General features: G+C 41.7%; 2 protein-coding genes across 3 annotated transcripts in view; both read right to left on the bottom strand.

Annotated features, from left to right (window-relative positions):
- The window catches only part of ATP7A (ATPase copper transporting alpha), a 121,367-nt gene extending 113,592 nt beyond the window's left edge, over positions 1–7,775 (bottom strand). The window contains exon 1 of one of the 2 annotated variants that reach the window (XM_069062502.1): positions 7,501–7,775. The gene's annotated coding sequence lies outside the window, so the exon portion shown is untranslated. The remainder of the gene's footprint in view (positions 1–7,500) is intronic. The other variant, XM_069062500.1, reaches the window with a different exon arrangement.
- A 4,882-nt stretch (positions 7,776–12,657) lies between these two features.
- On the bottom strand, positions 12,658–17,239 carry COX7B (cytochrome c oxidase subunit 7B). Its single transcript, XM_069062498.1, has 4 exons — positions 17,072–17,239; positions 15,085–15,177; positions 13,287–13,411; positions 12,658–12,864 (listed from the first exon to the last, which is right to left on the bottom strand). The coding sequence occupies exons 1-4, from the start codon at positions 17,109–17,111 to the stop codon at positions 12,787–12,789; spliced, it is 336 nt and encodes a 111-aa protein (XP_068918599.1). The 5' UTR covers positions 17,112–17,239; the 3' UTR covers positions 12,658–12,786.
- Between the last annotated feature and the right edge of the window lie 473 nt (positions 17,240–17,712).

Here is a 17,712-nt window from a genome sequence, read left to right as displayed (position 1 = left end):
GTCAGCCATCAATAACACTACAAAGCACAGGGGTTCTAGAGTTTTTTTGGTGGCAGTGATGGGGGACGGGATCCCAATAGGTTCAGCAGGAATTCTGATCTTATCTAAGACCAGAAAACCTGCAATAGCATCTGGAAAGAATTCAAGGTCTCAGGCTTAATTGGAGTGAGAGTTGTAGAAGTTTATTGTTATGCTTGGGCAAGAGTCCTTAGGGGACCTGCAAGTGAGAGGGGTACATGCTTTACCATTAAAGGGTAGGGCTGCCATCCTCAGGGCTGACCAGACAGGAGGGGCCTCAGTGCATAGACAAAGGTCAGAGCTGACCAAGAGGAGCATGTGAAGAGATAGTTTAGATAAGATTTGGGCCAGGCCAAGGAGACAAAAGGCAAGGATAAAGGAGGGTGTGGGCCAGGCCCAGAAGAAATGAAGAGATTAAGTAAGAACAAAGGGGTCACAGGGTATTGCCTAGGTGGAGTGTGGGATAGGGAGAAGGGGCAGAGCTCAAGGATGGGAAAGGACAAATTGCAGTTACAACTGAACAGACTGGTTTTACAAGTTGGTTTCACAAATTGATCTAGACCCCAGGTACCCCATCATTCCCCCCTTAAACAGATGGGACCCAAATTCGTTTGGGGCAGGGGTGACGGTCTCATCTTGAACTGCTTCCAGCTGGGAAGGGATGTAGAGCTGTCCCTGCCTCTCAGGGTCCCCATCCTTCAAGGGGTGGGGTTGGTGGCCAATGTCCGGAATTTGGCCGACACCAGATCCAAGGGGTGAGGGGTGCGACTTCCGGTAACAGTTGATATCCAGCCTGAGCAATCAACTGCAAATGGAAAGCACTGAGCCTAGAAGAGACAAACTTAGCAAGGAGGTTAAGCAGACAAGGACCAGGAAAGGGGCAAGTATAGGGAAAAGCCAGGACCACCATGAGGAAGCGGAAGAACCTGGTGTACTAAGGGCTTCCTGAAGTTCTTCCATTCAATTGGCCTTTTCCAGTATATTTTTGGTGTGGAGTTCTACCTGTCGGGAATTATTGATATACATGCAGCAGGAGGTGTTAGCTAGGGCACAAACACCCCCACTAGAGGCCAGCAGATAATCTAAGGCTATGATTGAAGAACATTGTCCGAAAAACCCGTTTAACTCGTTTTAAAGGAGAAGTGCTGGGCTTAGTGATGTTATAGTCAGAGGGGTTGTGAGAAATCCCAGGGAGCACATGCCTCGTCCCCAGAATTCACACCCTCTGGCCCACCCATCCCACAAAGAAAGGAATATCCTGGCTGGCTTGCCAAAATGATGGGAGAAAGCTATGGAACCCTACTCAGAATCATGTTCTTGAGTGCACAAAATACTTTGGGTTTTTTAAAAGTCCAAGTATATTGAAATAGTTATTAAATTTAGGCAAAAAGTTCACAGACCTCCAGTCAAGAACCCCTTATATGGCGCATCTATATAACAGATGAGGCAGTATGGTACAGTAAAAGGGGGGAGGGGAAGTGTTGCCTTCTAATGAGATGATTTTTAATCCTCATCCTTCTTGACCTCGGCTGCCTGTGACACCATTGCCCACCCACTTCTCCTGGATACCTTTTTCTCTCTAGCTTTCTGTGACACAATGCTATCTGGTCCTCTATCCATCTGATGACTCTTTCTCATACACCTTTGGCTTGATCTTTATCCAGATCACACCTGCTAACCACAAGGAGCCCACAGGCTCCCCTCCTCTTCTCCCCTCTATACTCTTTCACTTGGTGATCTCATCAGTTCCCATGGATTCAAAGATCATCTTTATGCTGATGACTCTCAAATCTGTTTATCCAGCCTTAACCTCCAGACTAGCATCCCTAATTTCAACATCTCAAAGTGGATGTCCCATAGAGAGCTTAAACTCAAAGAGTCTAAAACTGAACTTGTAATCTTTCCCCCTAAACCCTTCCCTCTTCTGAACTTCTGTATTACAGTCCAAGGTACCACTATACTCCCAGGCACCCAGGATCCCAAACTATGTGTTAACCTCAACTCCTTACTCTCTCACCCCCTCCATCCACTCTGTTACCAAGACCTGTCCTTTGGGCCTTCATACCATCTCTTGCATATGTCCCCTTCTCTCCTCTAACACTGGCACCACCCTGATGCAGGCCCTCATTACCTCATGCCTTGACTATTGCAACAGTCTACAGGGTTGGTTTCTCTGCCTCAAGTCTCTCCCCAGGGTAATTCATCTTCCACTCAGTTGTCAAGTAAATCTTTCTAAAGCACAGATCTGACCCACTTCCCCCCCCCCCATTGAATAAACTCCTAGGCCTCCTTATCACCTCCAGAATTAGACATAAAATCCTGTTTGGTGTGCGAAGCCTTTCACAAACGGGTCACTTCCTACCTAGCCAGTCTTCTCACACCTTACTCAGCCTCCATACTTTGTCGCCCAGTGACGAAGGCCTCCTTGCCTTTCCATCTCCTGAATGTCCTTTGTCTTTCTTTTTATCCTCAGGGCTTAGCACAGGGCACAGCTGCTTAATAAATGCCAGACCCGGACTCAATGATGACAATAGTTGGCATTTACATGAGTACTTTATGGTTTTCAAAGTGTTTTACATATATTATCTCATTTAATTCTCACAACTTTGTGAGGTAGGTGCTATTATCACCCCCAGTTTACAGAAAAGGATGTGAGGCTGAGAGAGATGAAATTATTTCTTCAGGGTCACACAGCTACTGTCTGTGGCAAAATTTGACTTCAGGTACTCCTGATTCAAAGTCCAACACTACCCACCATGCCAGCAAGGTACCTACTTTGCCACCTATCTGCTTACTCTTTCCTTCTGCTATTTATAGCCTCATGCCTCCTGGGGCCTCAGTCTCTTTATCTGTTGCCTGCTTCTAGTATGAAATCTGTGATTTAGGGGTGAACAAAATGACTTGCCTACCATGCTGAAAGTTAGCCACAATTTTGAATTCCGAGTTCTTGACTCCCTACCTCCAAGAGCATTCCAATGACTGCGACCTGAGATACTGCCTGTAGCCTCGAGCTTACCCTCTCAGGGACTCAGTTTCTTCATCTGTAAAATGAGGTCAGGCTAGATGACCTTGAAGGTGTCTCCCAGCTCTAAGTCCTATTGCCACCAACTGCCTCCACCCCAGGAAACTACCATGCTAGCACTCACTGTGTCAATGGCGACTATACAGAGCTGCTGCCAGTGTGCATTTAAAAATAGTCATCTAAATCAGTACTGATTAGAAAGATGCAAAGTAAAACAACTCCAAGGTACCACTTCACACCTATCAGATTGGTTAATATGACAGAAAAGGAAAATGACAAATGTTGGAGGGGATGTGAGAAAATAGGGACACTAACACACTAGAGGCAGAGTTGGAAAGTGATCCAAACATTCTGGAGAGCAATTTGGAATTATGCCCAAAAGGCTATAAAATTGTGCAGACCCTCTGATCCAGCAATACCACTACTAGGTCTGTACCCCAAAGAGATCAAAGCAAAAGGGAAAGGACCTATATGTACAAAAATATTTCTAGCAGCTCTTTTCGTGGTGGCAAAGTGTTGGAAATGGAGGGGATGCCCATCAATTGGGAAATGGGAGAACAAGTCATGGTATATGATTGTGATGGAAGACTATTGTGCTATAAGAAATAATGAACAGGATGCTTTCAGAAAAACCTGTTAAGACTTACACGAACTGATGCAAAGTGAGCAAAACCAGAAGAACACTGTACACACAGTAATAGCAATTCTGTACAGTGGTCTGACTTTGCTATTCTTGGCAATACAGTGATCCAAGACAACACCAAAGAATTTATGGTGAAAAATGCTATCACATCCAGAGAAAAGACTAATAGAGACTGAATGAAGATTGGAGCATACTTTTTAAACTTTCTTATTTTGGTTTTTTTTTCTAATATAGAAATGCATTGCATGACTGTACATGTATAATCTAGATCAAATTGCTTGCCTTCTAAAGGAAATGAGAGGAGAAGGAGTTAGGGAGAGAATCTGGAACTCAAAATTTTAAAAAATGAATGCTAAAATTTTCTGTTTACATGTAATTGAGAAAAAAATAAAATAAAAACGAAATGTAAAAAAAACATAATGGAAGCTGAATAAATGAACAAATGCATGTACCTAAGGGTACTTATATAAAACACATTTTCAAAAATAAATCATTTTTAAATTTTTAACTAGCTTTCAAATGGTATCATTGCAATCAGTCAGGTAAAAACAACTACTGAGATATGAAACTACCCTTTCATCTTAACTAATGAACATTTCAAATGTACTGTTTGGTAAAAGACCTGTCTGTCAAGAGACTCCCAGCTATCTACCTTATCACTCAGGTTTGGATTTTTTTTTAAGTTTATAAAATTTGGGAGTGTCTAGGTGACACAATGAATAGAGCACTAGCCCTGGAGTCAGGAGGACCTAGTTCATATCCAGCCTCAGACACTTAACTAGCCATGTGAACTTGAGCAAGCCACTTAACCCCAATTGCCCTGTCTTCCCCCTCCAAAAAGAAAAAAAAAATTATAAAATTTGAATATCCCTTTGTGAGATGCACTTACACGAGTCTAACTAAGCACTGAGTAGAAACATGCAGCTAGTTAAAGCAGAATGGAGATTAAATGACTATTTCTTTTAAGTAAGGAAATATTGTCATAATCTCAAAAATGGACTTTCATAAGGACTCACCTAGGACTTCATTCTAGATGAAGTTACTTCCATCCACAAAGTCAGTGGAGCAAAACGCTAGAAACATTTTTATAGACCAGGAAACACTGGATTCTCTCACTCCAATGAAAGATTTAAAGGAACCACACTTGTATTGCCATACTGTCTCAAGAAGTAGGCCAGCAAATGATCACATAACCAGAAGACTCCTGTGGAACAGTTAAGAACCTTATCTATGGCCTAGAAATTGACTTTGCTTTTGGTTCACAGAGACCACAAAAAGATTATGGCATACTGCCATTATGCCTTCTTAACAAAAGAAACTGGGTATAGTGGTTAAGTAGAGAGAATGGTGAGTCAAAACTCAAATCCCATGCCCAATTCTTCCAAGAACTGTGTGGAGCTTACCTGAGGCAAACCTTTACCCCTCATAACCTGCCTCCCCACTTGCAAATGAAATCATTTTCCCCGCACTAACAAGTTAGGAATCTTAATTAATGTTTGTCAAGTGCTTTAATATTTGGATAAAAGGAGTCATAAGAGAGGATATAAAATAGTAATATCCCGCCTGGAGCTGTTTCAGAAGTATAAGTCACAGTCAGGGTTATTCTTGCTCTCTATTTGGAATAAATTTCAGTCCTTCTGGACAGAATTCTTAATGAAAAATAACTTTTTAAGGCAGAATGCAGAAGGCCAGTGGTCCTTTGGGGGATTAGTTATTTAATGTTATGCTCAAGCTCTGTGCAATGGTTTCCATAAAGATAAGATGAGTAAAATGCAATAGAGGAAGCACTCAAAACTGGGAGATGTAAGAAAAAGCAAAAACACTGAGGATAGAGAATGGGTCTGGGGGGGGGGGCGTAAATGCTGGACCTACTCAAAGTAGCTGAGTGATTTTGGAAAATTTAAATGTTCAAAGCAATATTTAGTATGAAGGAAAGAATGAAGAGTATAGTTGCATTTTTCTCCCTTTTTGGCATGAGCTTACATGAAATTTAAACTTTATAGTCCAGTAATAATGACATTATATGGGGACTGTCTGAGAGCCATAATAGTTTATGTCTGAAACATTGACAACACTGCAACAGAGTCATTATGATGTCTTTCTCTGTCATATAACAAATACAGCAAAAGCTCTACAGAAACTACTTAGGCTTTGTTTAACTCTATTAATATTCATTGACCACAGTGAAGAATCTTGTTGTTAGATGGAGTGTAACTGGCACATTGAGTAGCTGCCTGAGAATCAAGACTATAAATTGTTTTGCAAAACTTAAAGAAAAAAAAAGACATCTAACATGAAGGGGTGAAAAAGCATTTATTAAGCACTAATGGGTCAAAGAACAAAGTATAGAAACAATAAATTTCATTAAAGATGAGACAACATACCAAAAATTTAGGGATGCAGTCAAAGCACTACTGAGAGGAAAATGTAATATCACTAAACATGTTTATCAATAAAAGAAAGAGCAGATCAATAAACTGGACATAAAACTAAAATAACTACAAAGCCAACAAATTAAAAACCTTCACTTAAACACCAAAATAAAAATCTTGAAAAATCAAATAAGAGATTAACAAAATTTAAAGCAAGAAAAGAATTAATAAAGCTAGGAACTGTTTTTAAAAAAACGAACCATTAGCTAACCTATTTTTTTTAAAGAAAAAAATCAAACTACCAGCACCAAAATTAAAAAGGTGAATTCACCAGCAACAAAGACAGAAAAGAAATTATTAGGAACTATTTTACCCAATTATATATGTTCCAAAAATGTAGGGGATCACAAAATCCCAGTTTTCAATGGATCCCACTCATGGAGGTTATGATTTATAGGATGAAAGACAGTGAGGAATCAAGAGGTAAGTGACTTGTCCAAGTCACAAAATTGGTAAGTGTCAGAGCAGGGATTGGAATCCAGGTTTTCTGACTTCAAATCCAGTGCTCTGCCTACTATACCATATGGAAACCTGAAAACAACATATGATGGATATTTTGAAATAAGAAAAGCAAAATCAAAAGGTCCTAAAGGAAGGACAAGTGTAGCAGCCACGGTGACTCAATCCCTGGGACAGTGGCAATCAGTGGTAGCAGTCCTAACTAGGGCTCAGTTAACAAAAGGCTAACTTCCCTTAGGGCAAGGACCCTATTTTTTACTTCTTTTGAATTCATCAACTCTCATTATCACCTACAGTACTAGTTGGAGCCGCACTAATCTGAGGAAGAGGTAACAATTAAGACAAAAATGAGACTGGGGGGGGGCGGGGGAGGAATGATTTCAGAAATGACAGTGTCCCTTTCTGCCAGCTTGGGATGGGCTTTAATCATCATCAGTAAAAGATGATACAAAGAGAGACAGAAACAGAGATCGATCCTCGAACTTGGTATCCAGACAGGGCGACAACTTCGAGGAGTCTTATTTCCATGGGCAAGGGCACCAGGAATACGCTCCCATGCAGCCAGCAGCGTGCATGCCCTCTCTTTTTAAGCCGGGATCTCGGAACAAGACAAGAATGCCCCGCTGCCTCCTCTTTTCGGGATCCTGCCCCGAGTACAAAGAGATGCCCCTAAAGCGCAGGCGGCAGTGGCAGCCGCCCCCCAGAGTCCCCGGGGTCCCTGGCAGCCGCAGCCGAAGGAGGGGGTGGGGCATGGGCAGAACCCCAGCCCTGACCGGGGCTCAGGGGGACAGTCAGCTAGCGGCGTGCTCGCACCGGGCCCCCCGGCCACAGCCCCCCACGCCCGTTGCCACGGTCACCCAGCAGGGCCCCACGGTCCGCCCAGGAGGGCGCACCTGCCCCCGCCCCGGGAGACACGCCGGACTTACCTAGCTACACCTCCGCACCGCGCCGGAGTTCCAGCGCTGAGGGGGCGCGGCGGCAACTCCGCCGACCGGAGGATGTGGTCCCGCCTCACACACCGTGAGGAGGCGGCGGCGGCGGCGGCAGCAGCAGCAGCAGCAGCAGCGGCGGCGGCACCTCCAGCACCAACACCAACACCAACTCCCCTCGAGCTCCAGCTCCTCCTCCTCCTCCTCCTCCTTCTACTCCTCCTCCCCCTCCCCCTCCCTCCGGCCACAGCCACTGGCCCCTCCCCAGGCTACTCGCACTTCCGGGTGATGCCCTGGCCGGAAGCGGGAAGGACAGGGAAGAGGAAGATCGGTCACGTGAACGAGAGAAGGGGCCGAAAGGAAGGGGCGAATGGCGCGAGTTCACCCCGCCCCCTACCGTCATCAAGCGGAAACGCAGCCACGGCCCCAGAAAGGTTTTAATTCTATAACCGGTATTAGATAGATGATGGATAGGTAAGTAGATAGAGAGAGAGAGAGATGGATGGATGGATAGATAGACGAGTGAATAAAAGATAGACGAATAAATAGATGTATGAATGGACAGGCCGATCAATAAGAAGCATGAATTAGGTACCTGCTATGTACCAAGCATTGTGCCAAGAGCTTTCCATATGTTATCTCATTTGATCCTCACAACAACCCTAAAAGGTAGGTGCTGTCTTTGTCCTCAGTTTACAGATGTCTACTAGCATTATTAAGCGCTGTATGGATGTATACATACTCCGCCCCCACACATGCTCGAGCATGAACACACACACACATTATTTCTTATGGATTTCTCAAGGGCGTCTCTAAACTAGAAACTCTTGCTAAATCACCATGCTTCAGAAAAAAGGGATGACTACAGTGTAACAAGAGGACTTGGCCCAGAAGGCATCCTTGATTACTATGTTTCTGAGTAAAATTAAAGACATCTTAACATACCCTACATATAAGAAACAAGGGCCTAGTCTTTTAAAAAGTTCGCAATTTCACTACAAATGCTACTAAAGTAGAATTCTGCAAGTCTTTCAGTAGTGTGATTGACATTAGAAACAGCAGCATGGTAGATAGAGATCATTTTAGGGTGAAAATATTAGGGAAATTCAGTAATACTGCATTTACCATCACTTAAAATATTTCATATCCATTCATTTCTAAGAAGTCTTTTCCAAAGGGTTTACAACCTTCAAATGTGCATATCTAGCAATTCTCTCTAAGCTTACTGGAAAAAATTTAAATGGAAAATAAAAATGAAGTAGGAGAGAAACATGTTATTTGTATGATATACTGCCAGGGAAGGACAATTCTTTAAAAAAGTGATTGGTCATGTAGCACATATATGTTCTCAAGTGTCAGTGATGGTTTTCAAACAGAAAACCCCTTAAAGGTAAGGTAAATCTGATCTCAGGCCCCCTTCAAACCTTAGAATTACTGAAAGTCTCAAGGTGATGGCTTGTTTCTGTATGAAAAGATCATTTCTTGGGAGATCTGAAGGGTGAAAAAAATAAAACCCTTGACCCTAAGCATGGTCAAGTCCATGAAAGAAGGCTTCCTGCCATTAGAATAGCATAATCTTGAAAACTATTGACAGGTGGAATCTTACTTTTCAACCCTACTGGTTATGTTACAAGTTCTCACCATACCTTTCTGTGTGTATAACATTTCACATTTCTATAGTACTTTAAGGTTTAAAAAATGCTTCTCTCGTAATCTTAGGAGACAAGTAGTGCAAGTATAATCTCAATTTTGTAGATGAGGAAACAAAAGGTCTGAGTGGTTAGCTGACTTGCACGTCCAACCATGTTACTCTCATGCTCAGTAAACTACAATGACTTCCTATCACCTCCAGGTTCAAATCCAAAATCCTGTTTCCTGTTAGAAGCCCTTTATGACCTGTCCCCTCTTCCACCTTTTCATGTGTTCTTACACCTTACAACCCCCCTCCCCTACCACATATTCTTCAATCCAGTGACATTGGACTCTGTGCTGTTCCATGAAGAAGATACTCCATAACTTTGGTCTGGGCATTTTCTTTGGCTGTCCCCCATACCTGAAATGCTCTCCTTTCTCAATTCCACCTCCCAGTGTCCCCACCTTGCTTCAAGTCCCAACTAAAATCCCACCTTTTAAAGAATATTTTTTAAAATTTTGAGGTCTGAATTATCTCCCTCCCCCATCCACTGAGAAGACAAGAAATGTGATTATACATGTGAAATCATGCAATTTATGCAAAACATTAAAAAATCCCGCCTTTTACAGGAAACCTTTCCCAGTCCCTCTAAGCTCTAGTCAAGCCCTCAGTCAGAAAGACCTGAGTTCCAATACCACCTCAGACCTTTCCTAGCTGTCATTTAATGTCAGTTTCCTCAACTGTAAAATGGGGATAAAAATAGGACCTACTTCTCAGGGGTTGTTGGTGAGGATAAAGTAACATTTGTAAAGCACTCGGCATAGTACCTGGCACATGATAGGGAACATATAAATGCTAGTTGATATTATGCTTCAGGCCAGTTTGGCTGGAAAGTAGACTGTATGAGGGTAAGTAAAGTACCATAAATCTGGAAAGGTAGACTGGATCCAACACAGCAAAGGGTTTTAAATGATGTTTATGATTTGTCCTAGGATAGGGTGGCATCATAGAACAGGGGATCATTCTAGAATGTTGCTTCTATACTTTGTACCCTCTCAACTGGCTACAGCTTAAAAAGGTCAAAACTAAGACTCTTCTAGCTAGTGAACAAACCTCAAAAACCTATTTCTTCACCTTTCAAAATAAAGAAAACACATGACAGGTGATTTAATTCTTACAGTTTGGGTAAGATGCATTGAAGAAAAATTATGCACTAAAATAATCTGATGGTTTCTGGAGACCACATTTCCTTGTCATGTAGCTTCAGTGTCTAAGACTAAAATGAGCTACAATGTCATACTTCCTTGGTCAAGCACCCATCTTTCTATTCCTAATTCTGTAGCAATTTTAGCTTATATTATTATTTCAAGTGAAAAGTCAAGTGTTCATTCAAATGATCTCAAAAAATCCTAGGTTTTAAAATTCTAAGAGATCATTTCTTCCAATCTTCATTTTACAGAGGAAGATTAAGGTCCATTAAGACCAAGAGAATTGACTAAGGTTAGATAACTAGTGTCATAATCAGGATTTGAAGCTAGCTTTTCAGATTTCAAACATAGGGCCTTTTGGCACCAAAATTTTACCTCCCAGACACATAACAATTCTGTAGTGATACTAAGCAACATCTTCCAAGCTGAAAGGAGAAAATTTGCTAGTCAGTGTATAAACCCTTCAGCCAAACATCCTGCTATAAAAACATACTACCAGTCTACTTTGGTTTCAATGAAGTTTTATTTTGCACATCTAGCACAACATTTTTTAAACACTTGGCAAAAGCACATAACATATATACTTCTCCCCCCCCACACACAAGTGTTGCATTATCTAGCAAAAGCCAATTTAAGATAAAATGGACAATTTTGATTACATAAAATTCAAGTTTTGGCACAACCAATACAAAATTAGAAGAGAAGCAAATTACTGGAAGTTTTTGAAGCAAGTTTATCTAATAAGACACATAGGGAATTTAGATTAAGATTGAGAGCCATTCCCCAATTGATAAATGGTCAAAGATATGAAAATGCAATTTTTAAAGAAATCCAAGCTACCAATACACATAGGAAAAAATGTTCCAAATCACTAGAGAAATGCAAATTATACCTTACTGTCTGTCAGGGGACAGAAAAGTTGTCAGAAAGGAAAAAGACAAATGCTAGAGGAGCTGTGGAAAAATGGATACAGTAATGAACTGTTGGTTGAACTGTGAACTGGCCCAACCATTGTGGAAAGCAATTTGGAACAATATAGTTATTAAACTGCACATATCCTTTGGCCCAGGCAATACCACTAAGACTATACCTTCAAAGAGATCAAAGAAAAAAAATGACCCATATGGATAAAAATATTCATAACAAGGTTTTTTTTTGATGGTGACAAAGAACTGTAAAGTAAGGGGATACCCATCACTTGAGGAATGGCTGAACAAATTATGCTATATGAATGTCATGGAATACTACTGCACTATAAGAAATGATGGAGATGTTTTCAAAGTAACATGGGAAGACTTATGACCTAGTGCAGAATGAAGTGAGCAGACCCAGAAAAATAAGTTATACAATAACATTATGAACAATTTTGAAAGGCCAAAGAAGGCTGATCAATGCAATGACCAACCACAATTTCAACGGACTCATAATGAAACACGCGACCCACCTCATTGATGAAAGAGGTGGACTCAGGGTACATATATGGAGACATTTTTTGGACATGGTCAATGCAGGAATTTGTTCTGCTTGATTATACATATTTGTTACAAGTGTTTTCCAATGGAGTGGTGGGATAGAAGGCAATTTTCATTAATTGGCATGAAGGTTACAAATGTTTTCATTGGAAAATGAGAATATAAGACATTTACACAAACACAGCCATAAAATCTGGATTCAAGCTAGTGAACCGATAATCCAATACACAGACCAAAGGATGTTTTAATCTAAGTGTTTGAAATCTGGAGGAGGGATTAGAAAAATTCTGATTAACCCCAGAGGGCAGAATTAGGGATGGAAGTCATAAAAGAAGCAAATTTAGCTTTGAAGTGGAAGGGGTTGTCTTTGGAAAACAATGGGTCCCCCCCCCCCCAAGTGGAGGTCTTTAAGCAGAGACTACATGTCAGGAAATGTTTGGTCAAGATGGAGGCCCTTTCTCATTGATTCTGGGAACTCTTGAAGGGGACATCTTTCCCTTATGTGTCATGGCACCTGAATTTTCTAAACAGAAGATAAAAAGCAGGAAGTGTACCTAAATGGATAATGGCAATTGAGTGGCTCATCAAACTCTTGGGAACTCAGGTAACATGGGATATAGCTTTGTGAACTCACTGCTATTTCTGAATTATAATATAAGTTACAAGTACCTCAAAGTTAGCTTCTATGTAGTATCCAAATTTTCATTTGTCGAGTAGGGGAAAAGCTATTATAGAAATGCTACAGTGCTCCTTAATATTAATACTAATACATTCACAAGACTATTAAGCTAATTGGAGCACAGGCTTTTTCACATGGGAAATGAACAAAATCTACACAACAAAGATTTCAAATGCATTTTATTACATTAATAATGCCACGTTACAGTTGATAACAGACTACCTTTACTTGTTATGTTAATTCTGGAACAATCCAAAATGGTGCCAGCTTTGAGGAAAAGGAATTTCTCCTTTACTGGCTCCTCCAATCTTTTGGGACGACTCTGCCAACAGGGGACAGATTCCATTCAATTCCAATTTGTGTTGCCGCCTATAAAATTAAAAGGCTCTCAGTTATACATTTGCAAACTTTAGACATGCTTCCCCAGTCAATTTCCTTTACAATTCCCTTGTAAAGGAAAGGTAAAGCCAGGCTCCTCATCAACTTAAAGTGTATATCCATGGAAATTGCTTACCCAGTTTCACAGATCTTACATTTCTGTACTGGACACTTTTCCCCTCAAAATTTTACTTCCCATAATCACATCATAAAACAGTCAATAATGCTCCATACCCAGGAACTTCTCTGTCCCTTTTTTTCACTGGTTAGAACCACAAATAATTAACTCTTGGTTACTTACAGTCTCTCTTAAATGTACGAGGTAAATACTTTCATCTAATAGCAAGTTATCTTTCATCCCACATTTCCCTTAGCAATAATTCTGTACTAAGAGGGGGTGCAATGGTACTTACGTATGCCCAAATGGCAAGACAGAAAGTGGCTCCACTTAGCAATATTGGGGTGCCATACTTATCATGAAAATTAGGCAGCCTGTCCTGGTGGTTCTGCCTTTCAACAGTTTGCTGAAAGCTGCGAACTAAAAATAAAACAAAGAAGTTTATCAGTTTTCAGAAAGCCAGAGCAGATTTGATTATTGTTCATAATAATCATGAAGGACAAGTATGACTTTATGGTACTGAACACCTCATGTTTGCTTAAAGTAAAAATATAAAAAAGCATAAAACAAAGTAGGAAGACAAACAGAATCACAGAATGACCATACTATGGAGAAATTCACCCAGACCCAAAATAAAACACTTTTCCCTCAAACTCAAAGACTATAGGATCATAGATCTAGAACCTAGAAGGAACTTCAGGTCATTTAGTTCTATATCCTCATTTTAAAGACAAGCAAATGAGGCCCAGACAAGTTAAGTGATTTGCCAAATGTTGGTAGTAAACTCAGAAAAATATGAAACCAGGTCCTGGACTCTACAGCCAGCTCTTTTCACTGTACTCCTTAAATAAATGAATAATGGCATTACCTCCAAATAGTGTAAAGATCAGGTAAATTTGTAGGGACATCTAATAGAACAAGAAGGAAACTTTTCGGTTTTCTGCCCCTTCATAGATATGCATAAAATGTTTGTGTTACTGCAACTCCACTTTTTAGAACCTCTTCTGCAGTATGAATGGTCTCAAATACTACACAAGAGATCCTGATACAGATTTCTTTCCTTTTTTCTTTTTTTTTTTTTTTTTTGCCTTTTGAAGGGCAATTGGGATTAAATAATTTGCCCAAGGTTACATGGCTAGGTTTTTGTGTGGGTGTTAAGTGTCTGAGGCCGGAACTGAACTCAGGTCCTCCTGACTCCAGGCCGGGGCTTTATTCACTGTGGCACCTAGCCGCCCTTCTGATACAGATTTCTTATCTGAAGTATCATAGTTATTAGGATTTTAGCTACTAGTAATTGAATTGATTAATCCTCAAATCCAAGGCATTGAGGTCTCCCCAATTCCAAGGCCAGTCCTTTCTATCCACTATGATGCATCATCTGCAAAATACGTTAAAAAATACTACAATGAGAGATAAGCTACCAAATTACGAGGTGCAAGGGCAAATAAATTCAAACTCAAATATATCATTGGAACACAATAAAAAGCATAACTTAAAACCCAAAAACATCTATCTCCAAAATTTAAGATAAGTTTCCCCATCCACCATGTGTACAACTACATAGCAAGGAAAAAAAGAATCTATTTCCCCATATTTGGAGTGTTCTATTCACCAATGTTAAATGATATTTCACTGAGCTTTTGTCATATAATTTAAGCAACACAAAAAGCAGCACGAGGAATCAGAAGACTTGGAATAAAATTCCTGCCTTTGACCTTGGGCAAGTCACTTAACCCCTCTAGGCCTCATGAAAAATAATGGGATTGGAAGAGATGATTTCTAAATGCATGATCCTGTATAAACCTGGTGGGAAAAAAGGAAAAAAAAGACCTAGCCCTTTCCTACTCCAAAGGAGCTTCAAAATCCTCAAAGTGTGGTTGTTTGTCATCCCTCCTCCCAACTGCCTTCTCCTACTGTTACCCCCCCATAAGATGTAATGGAGCTGCACTATAACCACATACTAGCATGCAGAAATTTCTTTATGCCCTTTCCCAAATTATCTCCCCCCATTTCCCTATTTCTTGAATTCAGCTAGGTTTTAAAACATGCTCTACGGGTGACATAAAATTTAAAATTACATTTACTGTACTAACCTCTTGAGGTTAGTGGCAGCGAGGCACTGGCCTGGGAGTTGTGCTCTGTGAGGTCCTTGGGGACCTCCCCTCTCTGGGCCTCTGTTTCCCCATCTGTAAAATGAGGGGGTTGGACCAAATCAGGTGTCAAACTCTCAGCCAATAAAACTCCCGAGTATGGCCGAACCAGATTCAAATGTAATTGGGAAATGTTTCACAAAATAAAAATTCAATACATTGTAGATAATGTCATCGGCCTGCAGGGATCCATTTCTAATTGAGTTTGACACCACTGGACTAGATCATCTCCAAGGCCCCTTCCAGTTCTAACAAACATGCTATTATTCTTAAACAAATAAAGGAAAGTGGTCTCTTATGAGATCCAGCCAAGATCTCCATATGCTAAAGATGAAATAGCACCGGGATGATCTCGATATAATTAGTCCAGGCTGTCCACATGACCCCACGGAGACCCATCTCCTTCCCTTCCTCCTAGCAAGTAAACAGGAAGAGAATTTTATTTAAAAGATGATTAGACATTAACTTTATTTCCTTGAACAGCTTAAAGAATATCCATTTATATATCACACTTTGGCTATGAGCCACCCTGCAAAGCGCACAGAAATTGACTAAAGGGGGGGGGGTGGACCTCATCCTTTTAATCTCCGCCCCCCCAACCCCCCCATGAGCTTTCACCTTAAGTCCCCAATTACCCCTTTCAACTCTAGCTCTTTTATGAGTTTAGTCTCATCAGAATTGGAAAGTAAGCTCCAGGAAAAAATTGCTTTGTTAAATCCCCAGCGCTTAGCACAGTGGCTGACATATAATGAGCTTAAAAACTTCATTCATTCAGTCTTCCCAGAAAGGCTAAAAAAAAACTGGTTACAAAAACTACACAGTATTATAAAGACTCTTTCCTGACAGAGATGAAGCCTCTCTAATTGAGTTGCATTATTTCTTTAGCTCCCTTGAAAGAGATACAATTTCTGGTCAGGCAGGTGGGGGTGGGTTTGCGGCATAGGTCATGTGACTTCCCCTGCCTAGCGCATTGCAGGGGTTTGAATTCAGGCTTCCATGGTGACGAAGGTGGGCTGAGCCAGATCTTTAGTAGCCATCTTAGAAGTTGCCTTGGGTTCTGCAGACAATCAATAATACAAGTACACTCCCCCAGCCCTCAGCCCCTCCCTCTGCAAACCAGTCAAAAGGGTTAGAGCAAGTAACATTGAAACGAGATGCTCAAGGTCACACTGTCCTGGTCAAATTAGTAACAGAAATCAAGTCTCTTAACAGTCTAACAGGAAATCCAGAACGCAATACACATTTTGGCCCACCTCAGTCACTTGTACCAGGTTAATTTTGATAAGGGCAAGAAGGCTGGGGACATTTGGGGGTAAGGGAGGGGAACGACGACGGGGCTGCTTTTGGGGAGGCCAGCCTTACAGGGACAGAGAAATAAGTGCCCCCAGCAATCGCAATTAATTTCTTGTGCCCCAAGGGAGAAGTGAAGGTGTACTAGGCCACGGGATAAAGGCTGGGCAAATATAGAAACCACGAGGATGATTAAGGGTGTGAGCGTCCTTCCCTTCAAAGTCACCGCGACCCTGGCGAAGGCACAGAGCGGATTGGGGGAGACAAGTGCCTATGCCAGGATTCGTTTTAGGAGAGGGCATGCAGCACCCCCGTGGCCCCTCCGAGGTCTTTTACCAAGGTCACAAAGACAGCAGAGGGCTAGCTAGGTTTCCTCCTCCAACATGAGCACGGAATGACAGCTCCTCTGGGAGGTGGGAAATATAGCTGAGTCCCTGGCGACCCAGAAACGCTAGGGACTTGAGAACCTCTGACCCCGAAGGCTTGTTAGACAGCACCGTTCGCAAACCGAGGCGACGGGTGCTGTCTAAAGAATTAAGAGACTTCGGTAAGGGAGAACAAAGGGATTCAAGGTTATCTGAAGGTACAGTTTGCCTTTTCAAAGGATGATCGGTCTACAAGAAAAAGGAAATTTGCTTACCCGAAAAGCGGCTCAAGGCCCTCCTAAACAGAGGGAACATCGCCAAAAGAGCAAGAAGAAACCACAAGGGACTCAGGGTGTCGACAGCGCACGAAGCGCGTTGCTTCGTCCTTGCAAGAAGTCAAAAGAAACAAAATGGCCGCCTGCGGCGCTCACTAAAGGGGAACCGTAACTCTCGCGTTACCTGTGATTTCTCGTCGGAACTGCAGTACTGTCTACTGCACAGGAAGTGAGAAACGGTATCTGGGAAATGTAGTTTAGGAAGTGAACGACCACAACAAAAAAGAACGTCACTCAGGAATTAGCCAATAAAGCGTCCTTGAATTTCAGATATCTTGGGGGCGGAGGCAGGGGCAGGGTGTCGTTAGGGACGACTACAAATTGTATTCCTAGGCTAGAAACGTGATTTCGACCCTGGGTCTGATCAGGAAATTTACGTACAGCCCTCCTATCATTTCAATGATGTAATCAGATAGTTTTTGCCGCAGTGCAGTCAGACTCTAGGTGACGTCTGTCCTTTCCCAAAATGGAGTGTTCTGACCTCCTCATAGAGGCGTGAGGTCGAATCCTACTTCTGACACACTAGGTAGTTTTCTTCTCCTCGGCCCCCCCCCCCCCCCCCCCCCCCCCCCCCCCCCCCC

The sequence above is a fragment of the Petaurus breviceps genome, unplaced genomic scaffold (assembly GCF_028583685.1).
Source record: "Petaurus breviceps papuanus isolate PSGF00001 unplaced genomic scaffold, PetGlider_PUasm1.0 90459, whole genome shotgun sequence".
In the NCBI taxonomy this organism is placed as follows: domain Eukaryota; kingdom Metazoa; phylum Chordata; class Mammalia; order Diprotodontia; family Petauridae; genus Petaurus; species Petaurus breviceps.
Note: the sequence above shows the minus strand (reverse complement) of the source record. Positions and strands in the feature narration are given on the sequence as shown.